The following is a 17,089-nucleotide window of genomic DNA, read 5'->3' on the forward strand; positions in this document are numbered from 1 at the left end:
CTGGCTGCCTTTGTTAGACTTTTTTCACTCAAATATCAACAAATGTTTATTGATTACCTACTCTATGCCACATCCTCTTCTAGGTATTAGAGGCAGAGCTGTGGGATAGAGATACAAACTTCCTGCCCTCCGAAAATTTACATTAAAAGTGATAATAAAGAACAAATAAATGTTAACAATAACTGTAATTAAAAGTATATATAGGACTACCACCTGTAGAAAGGCAGATGATGAAAAGAGAGTGACTAGTACATGGGGGATGGATTATAGGCAGAGAAAAAGATAGAATAGTCAGAAATATTGAGTTTTCAAGGTGTTCTGACAAAATTATAGTTCTATATTTTGAGTGTCAGTAATCAAATTTACTCCTTGTCATTAATTTTACAGTAGGATCAGTTGTCTTGAGGCTATTAAAATAGTCTCATTGGCATATAGGAAAGCATATATTTTTTATTTGTACAATGGAAGGGGGAAGGGAATGAGAGATAGGGTAGTAGAGGAGGCCTCATACATTTAGTTCTTTTCAAAGCCACATCAAAGACTTGAAAGACATAGGTAGGCTGCTCTCTGTATCCTTCCCCATTAAATTCTCAGACTTGAATGCTACAAATAATTGATGGGCTCTGGAGAATGATGTTAAATTCCTGTAAGTGGCACAGGTTGTGCTGCCTAGGAGCAGATTCTAAGATGGAGATTTACATGCAGCAGGTTTGTTATAAAGTGTTCTTGGAATCCAGATTTGTGGAAGAGAAGGAAGGAAGCAAGATAGGGAGTCAAGACATTGTGCATCTTCAATGAAAGCCTCAGCAACTTTCTGAGTAAAGAATTCATAGACCAAGTTGGGGAGAGAGCGCTGAGCCTTTCTACTTTCCTCTGCCTTTCACTTCATGCCCCTCTTTTCTCCAGAAGGTGGACATATCAGTGGGGGATGTGGCTGTCTTTAGCTGAGGCAAACCCCTAAGGAGGCTGACAGCTGAAAGCAGTCTTCTGGCAGCACTCTCAGCAGCTGTGGAATAAGCCCTGTTTTTCTGAAGGGGAATCTGAGCAGTGCATCACCATATCCTTCACAATAAACTTAGTCTGGTGATGACTCAAATTGTAGCTGTTTTTCTGGATGTTTCCGTTACTAAATGGAACAATATGGCCCCTAGAATTTTATTTGCAAAAATTGATTTAGCTACCTGCTTTCTGATCTACTCAACGGGACTTCTCAGGATGAAATTCATAAACCTGTATTTTTATAAAGATCCCCAGTGATTACTCTATAGACAGTCTATAGATCCTCATTTTGGAAGCATTGGTTGTGGTTCCAGACAGTTGTGTCTCTCATTCTGGCCAAAGGGATGTTAGTGGAAGTATGTGTGCCACTTCTGAGTTTTGCCCTCAGAGAAGGAGGAACACACACTCTCCTCTCCCATTCTACTTTCCTGCTGATTGGCATAAGATTGAGATGGTAGCAGCTAGTGGGAACCATTGTGGGCCAACAAGATGGAAGCTGGACAGTTCATTCTGCAATAAGACCAAAGAGACTAGGCACAGCCATGCCTCTCTAGGTCACCTACCCAGTTTTGTGTATGAGAGAGAAATACATTTCTATCTTTTTAAAGTCACTGTTATTTTGGCTTTTTCTGTAATCAACTTAAATCTTAGTAATATGAAGATAGTGGGTCCTCATCATTGAAGTGAAGGACACTCTCTCACACTTTGTTCACCTACACTAGGAAATAGACCCATTGGATTTTAGAAAAATCAAGAAACCTATATGGATATAAATGTCTTTCTTAGGTCTACTCACTGGATGACCTAAGACCTGATAACTCTAGAGGGACTCAGACAAAATATAAGATCAGTTCAGATTATCAAGTTTTCGGTAAAAGCTAGCTCAATGTTTAACTCATAATCTGTGTTGATCCAATGGTTCTAGAAGAATCTATAACAGAAAAGTAAAACTTAGTGAAGGGGCCAATGACAAGTTGTAAAATGGTCATAGCAATAGCAGCTTCGGAGCTTTGGGAGCAAGACCACACTACCTCCTGAGGCAGTTTTTCTATTTTCAGCAAATACTAGCTTTCTGTCAATGCTAAAATAACAGGTGACCGTGAACCAAAGCCCCTCATCCTGGAGGGGACATTAGCTTTTCTATGTTGCCATGGATTTGGGAATTCTCAGCAGCAATCCATCATCAATGCAAAGTCATATATACAGAATAGAGTCCATTCAGGTCTCAAAGGCACAAGTCAGAAAGTCAGATCCATGCAATAATTTCTTAAGGCCCACAATGCGCTATTATCTGGCTGCCACATTTCTCTGAAGTAATGCCTTTTGCTTAGAGGAGGAATTGCTTATAATCATTTAACACAGGATGAAAAGACTCAAAGCTAGATTGCCTATAGACCCAGTGTCAGTGAAAAGACTATCTTAGGAGTGCTGTGAACAACAACTGTAAAGGAAAATTCTCTATAGCCACTGTGCTTGGCAGAAGGTTGGCCTGAAGTGAGGATTCACACTAATTTCACAGATACAGCAAATAATTTGTATAGATAGCCCAGGACTTGAGGGGAGAAAAAATGGAGAATGCCAAGAAGGGTTGGGGGAATTGTATGAATAATTCAGAACAGATCCATACCTGAACATAAGTGGATGCTTAAAGAAGAAGGTAGCAATTGTAGCAGAAATAAGGGTCATACATGGGTTCAGCAGCCTAAATTCCCTCCACTGAAGCCACTTGGGATACCACCATGCTAATAATCATGGTATTGTTATATAAATGGAAGACAGTGATCTTCCATTTTCATAGTATCATGTCACTCAGCTACTTGGTAAAAAGCAGACAACTTTGATCCTTTTCTGGTGGTAGGAAGACAGCATTTATTTTCTCTGAGATAACCAAGTATGGATTGGCATTTTCATTTTGTGTCTAATATGCCTAGACAAGCACATCTATCTATAGGCTTATTGAATACTTTATTCACTGCCATGAAATGCTGTGCAGCAATGCTTCTAACCAAAGGAATTTATTTTCAAGTGAAGAAAAGAAAAGTTCATACAGCGTCAAATCAAAGAAAAGAAAGGTACATACATACCTCAATAAATGTATTATGCTTTATTGTTCACAGATGGTAAACCTTAAAGATCAGCCTACTGAGCACTCCATGCTGATACCAGCTGAGGGATTAGTTGGTGTGCTGTTGGCAGGATGTAATATATTAGCTGGACCAGAAATCAATATTCATTTTATCTCCCTTGTTCTGAAACTCCCAGCTAGCCATTTGGGGTCTCTCATAAGTCTAAAGCAGGCTTACTAAGCAGAAAATGCTGTCAGTATATTATCTGGGATGATCAATTCTGACTGTCAGGTGAAAATAGAGCTGCTACCACATGGTAAGGACTGTAATGTGGGTATAATGTTGACTCTGTGCTCTACTATTTCCTGAGGTAAAAGCTATTAAAGAAACTCCTGCAACCTCACCCATTTGGATTTTCAAGGCCTCAAGCTCCTCATAATTTTGTGAAATGATGAACTCTAGTATGCACTGAGAGGAAGGAAAACCTGGAACCAGTGACAGACATAGAGGAAAGTCAAAGGCCCTGGAACTGACTGTAGAAGTGAGATCTGTAATGCCCACTCATAAGGAATTGTTATCCACCTTTGGTAGCAATTACCAATATACTAACACATCTATTTTCTTCTCCACCATTAGACATACAGTGTTTGACGGTAGTTAAATTTACCTCTAGTCCAACTGATACAGAAAAGTAAGAACTGGTTCATAAATAGGTTATGATAATTTGGGTTTGCCTTCACGTTGGGAAGGGGATAAGGGTGTTAATAATTGCACATATTTTACATTTTACCTGTGTAAATAATTTATCCAAGGCACATTTGAATATATATGCTCAGGAAGAAGGATGTGTGTGAGACAGCAAGGCAGTAGAATGTATTAAAGGTGACAGCCATAATGTTAGTCAACCTCAGCCTCTTCTTTTTTTTTTTTTTTTTTTTTTTTCAGACAGAGTCTTGCTCTGTCACTAGGCTGGAGTTCAGTGGCGCGATCTCGGCTCAGTGCAACCTCTGCCTCCCAATTCAAGTGATTCTCCTGCCTCAGCCTTCGGAGTAGCTGGGACTACAGGTACGCGCCAGCATGCCCGGCTAATTTTTGTATTTTTTTAGTGGAGATGGGGTTTCACCATGTTGGCCAGGATGGTCTTGATTTCTTTGACCTCTTGATCCACCTGCCTTGGCCTAACCTCTCTTTTTAGCTACCTGTTTCACTGGTATACAATATACATGCACAGGACTGAGATAAAGAAAGATATTTATTTTGGTTTTGGTCTTGCTGAGTTTGTGGTACCTATAGAGCATCCAGTGAGAGATGTTAAATTCAAAGTTGTGTCAATGTGTCTGAAACTCAGAGGATGAGGGTGGTGATACAGACTGGAAATCCTCAAAGTGTAAATATATCTACTCAAATTGACGAAATTGGCCAAAGACTGAGTAAAATGTAAAGCAGAACAGGATGCGACTAGAAAACTAAACTTTAGAGGATTGGCAGAAATAAAGCTGTCCACATGATGTAGGAGCATTTAAAATGATGTAACAGAAAGAAAAAAGAAATATCATAGAAACAAGGAGAAAAATGTCTCAAGAAAGGAAGAGTGGAAATGCTGTCAGACCCTGTAGGCAGAGCTAGAGAAGGTCACTGGTGTCCTAGCAGGAGGAGTTGTAGTAGAACGGGAAGAGTGATGCAACTGGCACAGGAAGTGAGAAAAGGAAACCAAGTCTACATTTTCAATAAGTGAAGGAAATGAAACAGGAGAAGGGCATAAGAAGCCGAAGGATAAAAGGAAAATATATTGAAGAGTCATGATATGATCCAGTTTCTGCTAGACTTGCAGAATTCGTATTGCCGTAAAATAAATACCCTTGCTCACGAATTGCTTGTCAAGTTGTGTTTATTTTTCAGATCCAGTCAACAAGAGAACAAAATTCCTCACAATGAGAACTCATTGTTTTGAGTTATTCTCACATTGTTTAGTTTATTCTCACTTTTTAAATGATTATTTTTCCTCACTTATAAAATAAATACCAGGCCTGTTAAAACTGGGAAGGTGATGTCAGCATTAACTGTACATGAAGGTCGTATATGGTTGGCATATGTCTAAACAAGAGCAGGTCGTGATATGCCTGTATTGGTAAGGGATTGTACTGCCATCAGGACAGTCAAGTACAATGTCTCTTAGTTCATAGTTTTCTTCTCGGCAGCAAAGGCATGAATGTTCCAAGAGTAAGATATCATAATTGTACCTAAAAGAAAAATTCAGTAATAAACATTTTTAGAATTTTAAAAATAAATTGACATCAGTGCTCAAACTGTAACTGTCTAAGTGACTTAGCAAGCCTTGTAACCAATTTATTCTTTTTCTAGACCTTGCATTCCCCCTGTCACTGTAAAGCTCTGATGTTGCTTGGTGGTATTTGGTATGCAAGACCAAGAGAAATAAGAAATCTGAAAGGAAGTTATAATCTCATAACTGGAGCATTATTGCAAAAAAGTAAACTAAATACAATTTTAAATATAACTTAATATGAGATTATTATCTCTATATTAATCTATACATAAAAGTGTACATAAAGGAAAAGCATACTATCTAAATTTCAAGTTTAAGTAATTCAAGAAATTCACTTCTTTGCTTAAATATTTTCTGTAGTCACTGTATGAGATGAGTAAATTTGTTACAAATGTATCATGGTTGGCATATTTAGAAAACTACTTCAGAATGACTCATCACTATTTTAAGTGAATATTTTAGTTCTCAGATCTTAATATCTTAGATTCTTCTTTCATTTGGTCCTGATAACAGAATAGTATTGCTCTCACATAAAAGTTTTTCCGAGTAATATTTTAAAAGATCCATTTTCTCCACAAGGTTACAAAGTTTACACAAGATACACATTCAAAGAACTCACTTGGCAGTCTTTTCACATTCCCCTGTGCATTTTGCCATCTGAACTCTTTTCTTGCAACCACTGTAGATAACAGTCACATTTACAAGGGAAGATCTGCAATTATTCTTACCTAAAATGAAATGGAAAAGAGAGTCAGAAGTGAGGTTTAACATTAACAATTGCTAATCCTTCATTTTCTTAACCTATAAATAATAGCAACTACTTCACAACATTATTGAGGAGATTAACCATCTCAGCATCATTACAAGGTAGCTGGTTAATACTCAGATTACTGGTATCTTGTTGTTCCTGTTATCGCTATCACACTATCACAGGTGAAGGGGTTGAGGGGAGAAGTAAGAGGAAGGGAGAAGGGAAGAAATGGGCGAATGGATTATTTTGATATCCATCAAAAACAGGGGTGGATTAATTATTTTTGACATCCATTTTCTCATCACTGATTATCCTTATGATCTAATGCACCAGTTTACAACACAACTTGCTGATGCAAAAGAACAAGCTCATCTTTTCCATGAAAATTACATTTGTCCCCTTGTAAACATTATTATTTTTACTGAGAAGAATGTTGCAATCAGCATGAATACGTGGCCGTAATACATTATGTACAAATATCAAATGGAAGTTTATACATGTAGGCTAGATTACCTGTTGTGTTAAAAATACGAGATACTTTCTCTTAATGATCTGCCATTTTGTTTTAAAGAAATTAAACTTTTGTCAACAGCTTACATTTTTCTCTATGCAGAACTTAACTTTACTCACATGTATAGCAACATTTTTTTGAATCATAGATTCTGTCTTCCTGTAAGAGTAAGAAAAAAGAAAAAAAGACTGGAAACGTTATTCCAAATTTTTCTGCAAATAATATAACACTTCTTAATTTGTTAAAATGCCTCACATCACAAACAGGAAATGGGACAGATGGACAATCTTACCTCAGATCTAGTAAGCAAAGGGCAGAAAAGGAGAAAGATCAGCTGAGTAATAAAAATGTGACTAAAATTTTTCAACAAGGGGTCAAGGAAAAATAAGCTTTAAACTAAATTCTTGTCAAAGATAACATTAAATAATATTAAATTATTTCTCATTTACTGAAAAATACTTTAACAATAATATTACTACTAATACATTAGAAACATAATTAGAAGCAGCACCTTTGAGAAATTGATAGTTTTAAAATTATAACAAAGTAAAAGCATGATAAATATTGAAATCCGGTATTAGAGCTCAAAAATAAAACTTTAAACCATATTATCAATTATATCTTCAGAAAGAAAAATGATAACTTAAACCTCCCTTAATAATTGAAACTTAAGCATTCATTAATATAAAACCCAGTCATATTTGGGGGGCATAGAAATGGAGAAAACTGTGACACAAAGAAAGATCTAAAGTACCCAGACATGATTATACAGAAAAATTGGTATTCTTATAGACTGAGCTATTTTTAAAAGTTAGTAAGTTTTTTAGTTTCAAAATAGCAAAATGCTTTCTATAATAACTTACTTCTTCTAGATTAGCACTAAATTAAGTTTTATAAAGCCTGTAAAACATGAGAGCCTTTCTTGATATGAAAATAATTTATACTTAACAGTAAAAGATGAGCATGTCTGGAATCATCTGGGCTCTGGATATGATGAATTTGTTTAAAGAGCTATAAAACCTACAAGATATTTATGTCTGCTAGCCAGACACAAACATTTTCTAATGAGATAGAAGACAGGTCGATTTTTTTTTCTTTTCTTTTTTTTTTTTTTTTTTTTGAGATGAAGTCTCACTGTTGTACCCCAGGCTGGAGTGCAATGGCGCAATCTTGGCTAACTGCAACCTCCGCCTCCCGGGCTCAACTGATTCTCCTGCCTCAGCCTCCTGAGTAGCTGGGATTACAGGCACCTGCTACCATGCCCAGCTAATTTTTATATATTTAGTAGAGACGGGGTTTCACCATATTTCCCAGGCTGGTCTCGAACTCCTGACCTCAGGTGATCCGCCCGCCTCGGCCTCCCACAATGCTGGGATTACAGGCCTGAGCCACCGCGCCCGGCCAGGGTTTGTTTAATATGATAACTGAATCTTGGTGTTCGTTAGTTAAGATGACTTACTTCTGCACACCAGGTCTGCTTTGGGCAGTCCTGGACTACTGCAGCAAAGCCAGTGTCTTTGCAGGAGTAGGAGACACAGGGGTTGCTGGGGTCATCGAATGAAGCACCAATCTGGGAGGAAAAGAGGGGGAAGAAAACAAAATAATTATTCACCTTGATTTCTTTTAGAGGTTGGCAAGAATATCAGTTTAAAAATTCAAATTCATGTTTAGTGATTTTCCAGAGGCACTTTGTCATTAGGTTAGTAGTAAAAAAGAAAAGATGGTTTGAAAGTCTTCCACTTCCATGAATAAACCAAATTTGTTCATTGAGAGCACAGAGTGTGTCAAGATTCTCAATCCTCAAATTAAGATTCACCAACAGTTACTCTATTATATTTTCAAGAAATTTTCAAGACAGGTTTTTTATAGTGATCAAGCAGTTAATCAATTGTTATGTTCTAAGCTTAAGGGGAAACAAGAAATTTAAGTGGGGAAAAAAATGGCAAAAAATAGGCTTATCATATTAAAACAAATGACAAGTCTCACAAGATGTCTTACTTTTCTCTTGGCCTATATTCCTATACTTTTAAAGTTCTCTGGTGTTACTTTATAATTAGCTTATGTTAAATATTCAAACAACAGTTAGAGAAACTGCATTTATTTCACAGCCTCAGACAAGATGAACTTTCTGATAAATTGGAATTTTATTATTAAATGATCAGAAGAAAACTTTCCTTTTGTTCCTTAAATATCATCATATTTTGTGTTTAAAAACTATCACAGGTTCAAGTCAGATCAACTTTGGAAACTAAAAATTAAGAAGTCCAGGTGGAAATTTGAGTGTGATAAATGGGTTATCCAAGTAAAACTCTCATAGGCTGTTTTATCTATTTCCTAATATACCACATATATTTCACTTTAGATTTTTTAATATTTACTATCACCATTTCAAGTGTGTTAATATCAATTTGAGAATCATCTGATTTTTACAGCTTCCTTATACTTTTTTCTAAAGAGTTAAATTACTGTCCAAAATGTCAAATTCGTTGTCAAAATCCAGCCTTGAATGTATTGTGTTGCTGTAGCTGCATAATAGGGTTCTAGCCCTTTGGGTTTTCTTATTTGATCTCTGACAGCTTGACCATCTGATCTTTCTGGTTATAATTACAGTTTGACTCTATTCATTGATTTGAATGTTACAAAGTATGTCTTCTCCATCTGGCAAGGCCCTTGGGAAATTTTGTTCAGAAGCTCTACTGCTGAGTAGTTAATGATCAAGTACTATGTTTTCCTCCTTTGCAGAGTCATGGTGAGTGTTACATTTGATGTTCCTTTGGAAGTGGGGGTGGGGAAAAAATGAACGGATTCCAATCCATTGTTACTAGGGTTAAAAATATATATATATACATACATATATATTTATTTATTATATAATTTCTTATGTATATAATATATATACTTATGTATATTACATATATAAAATAGGCTGAAAGTCCCTTAATGTAGCCCAGCATTAAATTTATTCTTATAATTAACAAAAAACATTTTAATGAAGAAAAGACCTTACCTCATAGTCAGTATTGTTAAATAAACATGTTCTTGGTTCTGAAAAATAAACATATTGTTTTATTCTAAAATACTATAATTTCTATTTATAAAACAGAAATTGTAGATGAGATCATACATAGAAACCAACTATAATGTTTCTACCCATAATAGTATAGTGTTCCTTTAATCTACTGATTATATTCATAAGTTAATTCTGGGTAACCCCCATTCTGAAGATGGTAAGTTTTAAGAATGCAAATATTATTATACTAATTCTGTATTATTTATTACACCTGCCTAGTATTATGTTTGACAAAATTGGTGGCTCAAAAAGTATCTCTTGAATATGTGAATAAACAACCAACAAACATATTCAATTAAAATACACACCACAGTATCCGATTTCACAGCAGGTGTCATTAGATTGGAACTTCACAAGCTTCTCGCCGGTTTTGCATGTGGGTGGAGAAGGGCACTCCTCAGGTTTACAGTCTATAGTCTTTGCATCAGTACAGGTACATCTGTGGCAACTGGCAGTCCATATGTCTCCAGGCTACATAAACAAACCAAGTTTAGACTTCTATTCAAATACAGGAATGAGAGCAAATTTGGATTAAAGTAGAGCAAAACTGTGTACTTACAGATTTCTCTTCTCCCAATGGACCGTGACAAACTGTTAACATAAATGATAAATGGTAATTAAATTTGGCAAAATATAACCATCTGTTATTTATAGATAACCACCAGGTGGCCAGTACTATAACTGGCATTAGGATTTCAGAGTGACTGAATTATAGAAGATTTTATGGTGCCTTAAGGTGAATAAAATCACGTCCACCTGCTTCAAGCAAACTGTTCCCAACAGGCATATCCTATTTTTACAATCCTCCGCAAAGGATAATTCTTAATTTCTCCAGGCAGTGGTCAATCAATCTTATGGCTACTAACTGACTTACTGTTTTGCAGTCTGACTTCCGCTTTTCCAATCCTGCAAGTCACCATGGCTTCATAATTACCAGACCCAAGGGCCCTTTCTCAGTTTAAGTTCTGTGCCATAGTTGACATTTTTCATTCTTACCTTCTTGAAAAATGCTCTCCTTTCTTCAGATTTAATACTCTGAAATTTTTGTCTTCACTGGCAGTTTGTCTTACTGCCTCTCATTTTGCCTCTAATTCTTTCTTCTGTCTCCACAATGTGCACCGTAACATCAAAAGAATGGCTCTAAAATGCCCAGCTCCAGCCCAGACCTCTCTCACAGCTTTGGAGCCCGTTCTCTCTCAACCTATAGACAGAATCCTGGCAGACCTATAGAAACCCGAAACTCGATGTGCACACAACAGATTTTACCATCTTCCCCCCAAAAGCAGCCTCTCTTCTAGATTGGCTTCCTTCTCTAAGGACAGAACTATACTTTCAATCATTCAAGCTTAAAATCAAGGAGCCATTTGATTTCTTCCTTCTAGCACTGGCATCAAATCTACTGCCAAATCCTGTATCTTTACACTCACATTCATTTCTTCCTTTCCTTATTCTACTTGCTAAACTGCCACTCCAAGATCTTATTAAAGTTTTGATCTAGCATACTCTACTGGCTTTTTTAAGGGAGTTATTCTGACTCATATCTCTTTCTGATCCAATGAGGTAATGTAATTTTTCTAAAGCCTAATTCTCATCTCATTTACTACTTTGATGGCCCCTTATAGTTGTGTAAAACAAACACTTTATTCTAGCATTCTAGCTTTTGAGGTCTCTCATATTGTGACTCAAACTGACCTTCTCAACTTTGTCTCACTTCTCTCATTTACATGCCCTGGACTGGTCTATTTGTGTTCTCCAATTCCAATACTGTAAAGAAATTCCTAGATATACCTAATGCTAAATGACGAGTTAATGGGTGCAGCACACCAACATGGCACATGTATACATATGTAACAAACCTGCACATAGTGCACATGTACCCTAAAACTTAAAGTATAATAATAATAAAATTTAAAAAAAAGAAATTCCTGGGGATACCTTGAAATATACAAGTGACATACAATATGCACTCTATATGTAATACATAGTTTATATTTTTACTTGGAAATTTATTTTCTGCCTGATATGAAAATTGCCTATGTCTTTGAAGACCTTCCTTCTCCCACTATGTACTATGGTCAGAGAATTATTTTTTAGTAATTTTTTTTTGCTTACTGCAAAGCACACCACATTGTCTTGAGAATGGTAGGGACTTAAAGTTCTCTAAAATTACTTAACTCTGGCTAGATGGATTTTTTTTTCTACTACAGCTCATCCCTCAAGTTGGAATTATCTAGTTTAAAAAGATGCTCACTATCAAGTGATAATATTTTGGTTAAGGTATCATAATTATATGAAACATTTAGTAGGTAAACCTTGCTTTGATCTAAGTAACAAGGTATGTTTGTTTGGTTTGGCTTCATTGGTTTGTGAAGGAGGAAATGAACTATTACTCACTATTTGGTGAATAAAAGCTAAGTTAATCCAATACATGTTTTCCTATTTTATAACATTTCCATGGCTAGTGACTTTTATTAGCGTGACCTCTGAAATTTGATTGACAAGAGGAACCATTAATGCAGAACAATTCTGAAGTCGTGGAATTCTTACCTGGAGCTGGTGGAAGTGAGGCTAGACATTCTGTGTAAAAACAGGAACCTTAAGTTAGTCTCTGAAGTTACTGGAATAGTATTGGGGCAAGTATAGTTATCTAATTCATTATTCTATTGCTGAAAATAATTGTCTACATAGCTAGTCTTACAAATAGATATATTCCCATCTATCCCCCCTTCCTGCTCCTTGCTGCATTTGAAATTCCACTGTACAGTGCTTCCTTTGGACCTCACATTTTAATGAGAGAAAAATATAAGTATCAAAAGGAGAAAACATCAAGGTAAACTCTTCAAAAATTTTTTGAAGGCAGATCTAATGAATAGAACAATAAAAGAGATTTAAAAAGGGAAAAAGATAATTCTGCTACAGTATAAAATGAGTATTATTAATTACCCAGTTTTAGTCCTTTAAAAACTTTTATTCTCCTTATCTTCTTGAAATACTTCAATTTTGCTCTAACTTCTCCCCCAACAAATGCTTTAAACTGGAAATATGTATCTTTTTTAGCCTTTACACGTCACATATTTTGGTCAATCCAACAATTCACTCATAAATTTCAAATTCTATTCCAAAACTTCTAAAAACAAAATGAATATTTTATGCAATCTGGTCAGATGCAGTGGCTCACGCCTGTGATTGCAGCACTTTGGGAGGCCAAGGTGGGCAGATCACTTAAGGCCAGGAGTTTGAGACCAGCCTGGCCAACATGGTGAAACCCCGTCTCTACAAAAAATACAAAAATTAGACGGGCATGGTGGTGCTTGCCTGTAGTCCCAGCTACTAGGGAGGCTGAGGCAGGAGAATTGCTTGAACCGAAGAGGCAGAGCTTGCAGTGAGCAGAGACAGTGCCATTGCACTCCAGCCTGGGCAGCAGAGCAAGACTCTGTTTAAATATATATATGTTTTTCTTGGTAGGTTTTTCTTGGTAGGTTGATATATATATAGATATATATATATGTGTATATATATATGTGTGTATATATATATGTGTGTGTATATATATGTGTGTGTGTGTATATATACACACATATACACACATATATGTATACATATGTGTGTGTGTGTATATATATATCAACCTACCAAGTAAAAGGCTGACCTAGGAGCAACAGAATATTTGAAAAGAACTCAAAATTTCTACATGTTTAGGTAAAGTGATCCCAACAACTAATAGGCCCAAAATATAGATTACAAAATGAATTAAAGGTATGGAAATTTGGGTAATCAAATGTCTCCAACTCTACGTAGCGAGGCTAAGCCAGGTGCTAATTATGGATGCTTAGCAAATTAACAGAAACCAGCAACAGGAGAGAAAAAAGATCAACTAGGCATAAATACAAGAGAAAATATTCCCTGACCAGTGTTGCAAGCGTTCATTGGAGATATTTGCAAGAGGAGCCATAGAGAACAGTCTCCTAATCACTACATTGGCATCAGAGTAATTTCTCAACTATCTGATCATGTCAGGCTGTTGATCAAATCCTTAAGGGTACCCCATTACTACAAGGATAGTCTTGTTGAAGTTTGGTTCTTTATGAACTTTTCTCTACTTACGTTTCCAATCTCATTTCCTCCCTGAACCTCATTCAGTCATTGCCAACATTTGGTTGATTCCTGAACTTCCCCCATGAGGTCTCACATCTTTATCTTTTCCAGGGCTGTTTGGCAGGAATACCCTCCCCATCCATGCCAATTTTAAACTCAATCATGCCATTTCTCATGTCTTTACTCCACACTACCAATTAATAAGCAGAAATTAGCACTACTCTCACTCCACCCCCGGGACCACATTTTTTGTGCATATTTTTGGGTATCACTAAATATATACTATCTGTGCCCAAAATAATCTCTTCCTCCCACACACACAGAATAAAAAATGGCAAGTGCTGCATCTTGCTGATGTTTTTGCTTTTAATGTCTGCTAGAGAGTTTAGCACACATAAGGTACTAAAGAAATATTAGTTGAAATAGTAACAAAGAAATTAGGGCTTTTCCTATACTGACCTGTTTTATTTTCAGTTTCTACTTCTCTGGTTGCCACGACAGTGGTTTCTGAGAGGACATAAATGGATGGTATTGTGATTTTTAAAATTAGAATAACCTACACATATCAAGTCTGTGTTTATGTACATGCCCAAATGATGGCACAAAGTCATACTCAAGGAAAGCTTTGGGTGGAACAGACAATTTATTCCAGTTCATTTCGGTCATTTGATTTTACCTGGCTGGGATACTTGTGGTCTTGTTGGCACTCCAGCTGTAACCAAGGTGGAGCCTTGCAAAAGGAAATATAAGACGTTTTAGGACTAGCACCCCTCATAATTCTCTGCTCAGAATTCTCAGTTTGCATGAAGAAGTCTTTAGGAGGGGAGCCCCAGCAAAAGCCTGAACCAAAAACTCCCAGAGGAAAAAAAAAAAAAAAGGTATCCCTAGTGGAATTTCGAAGTTGTGTTCCAAAATGAAGTTGAATGCCATCATCCTGGCCTCAGTCTTTCACTTCTCTCCTACCCCTCTCCTCCTAACTCAACTTCTTATGTATAATCAAAGCCACACTGAATACTCACCTGTTTGCACTCCAGTTTCAGAAGTTTCTTTGACTCCTGTGGAAGCAGTGACTGCTTAAAAAGGAACAAAAGTGGTGAGTACAGGGGACTAGAGGAGCTACAGCTTAACTTCATTTAAAAATAATTTTTTATTCTTCATGTTTTAGATGGACAGATAAAACTATGTATTTTGTACATGATGTTCTGAAGAATTACATTATGCCACCCTCTTAGCGTTTTTCAAGAATATATTATTAACTATAGTCATGATCTTGTGCAATAGATCTCTTGAATTTTTCCTCCTGTCTAAATGAAATTTTGTATCCTTTCACCAACATCTCCCCACCATACCCCTCCCCACATATACAACTACCCCAACCACTGGTAACCATCATTCTACTCTCTACTTCTGTGAGAACTGCAGATAAGCTATCCTGTCTTCTGAGGTGCCACCAAGACAAATGCATTTATTACTACCTGACTTACTTGTGGTAGGAGGTCCAGGAGCAGTGGTTTTGTCAGATGCTTCCTTGGAAGGACCTAAAACGAGCAAGGGAAGAGCAATAAACTTTTTATTTTTTTTATTTTTTCTTTGTTTATAGCTTTATCGAAAATATTAATTTACAATAAACACACATGTTTAAAGTGGATAATTTAATGGCACCTATTTATACATCTGTGAAACCATCATCCCAGCCAAGATAATGAACACATCCATCAACCCCCCCGCCCCTGCCAAATTTCTTTTTTTTTTTTCTGGTCTCAGAAGAGCATTTACCTAAGACACGTCCACGTGGAACAAGAGTCTCAAAGCACTTGGAATATACTAACACATCTGCTAATGCTCGCTCATGCCCCTGCCATGGAAACACTAAGAACTTCCTATTGTAGCAATCCCTTGTTCACAGAGGTGAAGTGAAGATTCTCCTAAGACCCTGATACATGTTTCTCTTCTGGGTGCCCTTTCTCTAAATGATGAGAGCTTTTCTCACACTTAACTCTTACTTCATGTAACTTGGTTTCTTAGTTCTCCTGTATTAATTTTGGAGGGAGAGAGTGGGAGAAAATGAGAAAATGAGAGACCTAATGTTGCCCTCAGCTTAACTACATTTTAGACAGGTTTATTCCTAGCTATTGGCTCTTAATCTCCCTTTTCTTATTTACTTTAGAAAACTTGCCTTACTTTTAAATTCTTCCTCTGCCCCTTCGAGATGTAAATCTTCTCCCAGTCTCTTGTCAATCTTGCAATTCATAAATATCTTTCTGAAGGACCTGATAGCCATTCTTTTGAAATACAATTATCAAGAAAAATAATGCCTCTATCTCCCAATCTTTGTGGGAGGGTAGGGGCCTAACTTTGACCTGATTAAGTGCCAATTACCAAACACAGATGACCTAATCATATAGATTAAAGTCTCTCCAAACATCCGTCATTACTTTTCCACTAGCTTAGCCAAGCACTAAACAATTCTCCTGCCTTTTGCTTTATCAGAGCTGAATTCAATCTCTCTCCCCTGTTGTAATGGTTTTTACACTTATTGTAATAGTCTTGAACAAAGTCTTCTTTGCCTGTTTACATCTGGTGCAATTTTATTTTACAGTTGAAGTGTGACATTCATTCATAGAGATAAATATTGGCTATCTGTATTTACTTTGTAAAAAGTATTTACTTTTGTGTTAAAGACAGAGAAATGTTGAGCATGTAATCTTCATTTGAGACAATAATTTCTATTACCTGAGATGGAAGTTTCTGGGATTCCAGTGATTCCACTTGATACCACAGTGGTTCCTGCAAAGGAAAATGAGGGCAAATTCATATCAGCCACAGCCCTTACTCCTATCCTCAGAGATAAACATGAGGAAGAGAAAGCAAATCAGATGACTTTCTGGGCCAGTGCTGCAGCTAGCCCACAGGGCACCTTGTGAATTACAGACACACAAATAACTCCTCTGGCCAGATGAGAATTCATGGATTTCAGTGTCTGCTCTCTCCTTTAGTGGAGCCCTGTGTGCCTTCGCAGCCTGACCTGGGGACTCTGGCATGAGCCTGAGAAACCCCAAAACAAGAAAACAACCATAGATGGCTAGGAAATGTAAATTCCCTAATGGGACTTCCTGAGTCTTATCTTTACCCCCAATATTTCCCTATGCTGAAGCAATGGATAGGAGTCATTAATGAGAACCCAGTGGAGTTAAACAGATTTAACCACTGACAGACACTCATTAACCCTAAGAAAGGCAAAGAAGAATGAGGTAGGCAATTGATGTGTGGATGCTACAGTCAGTTCCACAGAAGGGATCTTAGTTTTCTAGCC

The 17,089-nt window shown here is 36.7% G+C and overlaps 1 protein-coding gene across 1 annotated transcript in view; it reads right to left on the minus strand.

The window, feature by feature from the left end:
- Positions 1–4,944: 4,944 nt before the first annotated feature.
- The window catches only part of MUC19 (mucin 19, oligomeric), a 181,107-nt gene continuing 168,962 nt past the window's right edge, over positions 4,945–17,089 (minus strand). The window contains exons 172-184 of the mRNA XM_055358896.2: positions 16,510–16,563; positions 15,261–15,314; positions 14,796–14,846; positions 14,453–14,506; positions 14,236–14,283; positions 12,229–12,258; positions 10,241–10,272; positions 9,990–10,152; positions 9,619–9,656; positions 8,067–8,181; positions 6,731–6,766; positions 5,969–6,077; positions 4,945–5,305 (exon numbers count right to left, since the gene is read on the minus strand). Of these exons, the coding sequence (XP_055214871.1) occupies positions 5,122–5,305; positions 5,969–6,077; positions 6,731–6,766; positions 8,067–8,181; positions 9,619–9,656; positions 9,990–10,152; positions 10,241–10,272; positions 12,229–12,258; positions 14,236–14,283; positions 14,453–14,506; positions 14,796–14,846; positions 15,261–15,314; positions 16,510–16,563 (968 nt within the window). The 3' untranslated portion in view covers positions 4,945–5,121. The remainder of the gene's footprint in view (positions 5,306–5,968; positions 6,078–6,730; positions 6,767–8,066; positions 8,182–9,618; positions 9,657–9,989; positions 10,153–10,240; positions 10,273–12,228; positions 12,259–14,235; positions 14,284–14,452; positions 14,507–14,795; positions 14,847–15,260; positions 15,315–16,509; positions 16,564–17,089) is intronic.

Source organism: Gorilla gorilla, chromosome 10, assembly GCF_029281585.2.
Source record: "Gorilla gorilla gorilla isolate KB3781 chromosome 10, NHGRI_mGorGor1-v2.1_pri, whole genome shotgun sequence".
Lineage (NCBI taxonomy): Eukaryota > Metazoa > Chordata > Mammalia > Primates > Hominidae > Gorilla > Gorilla gorilla.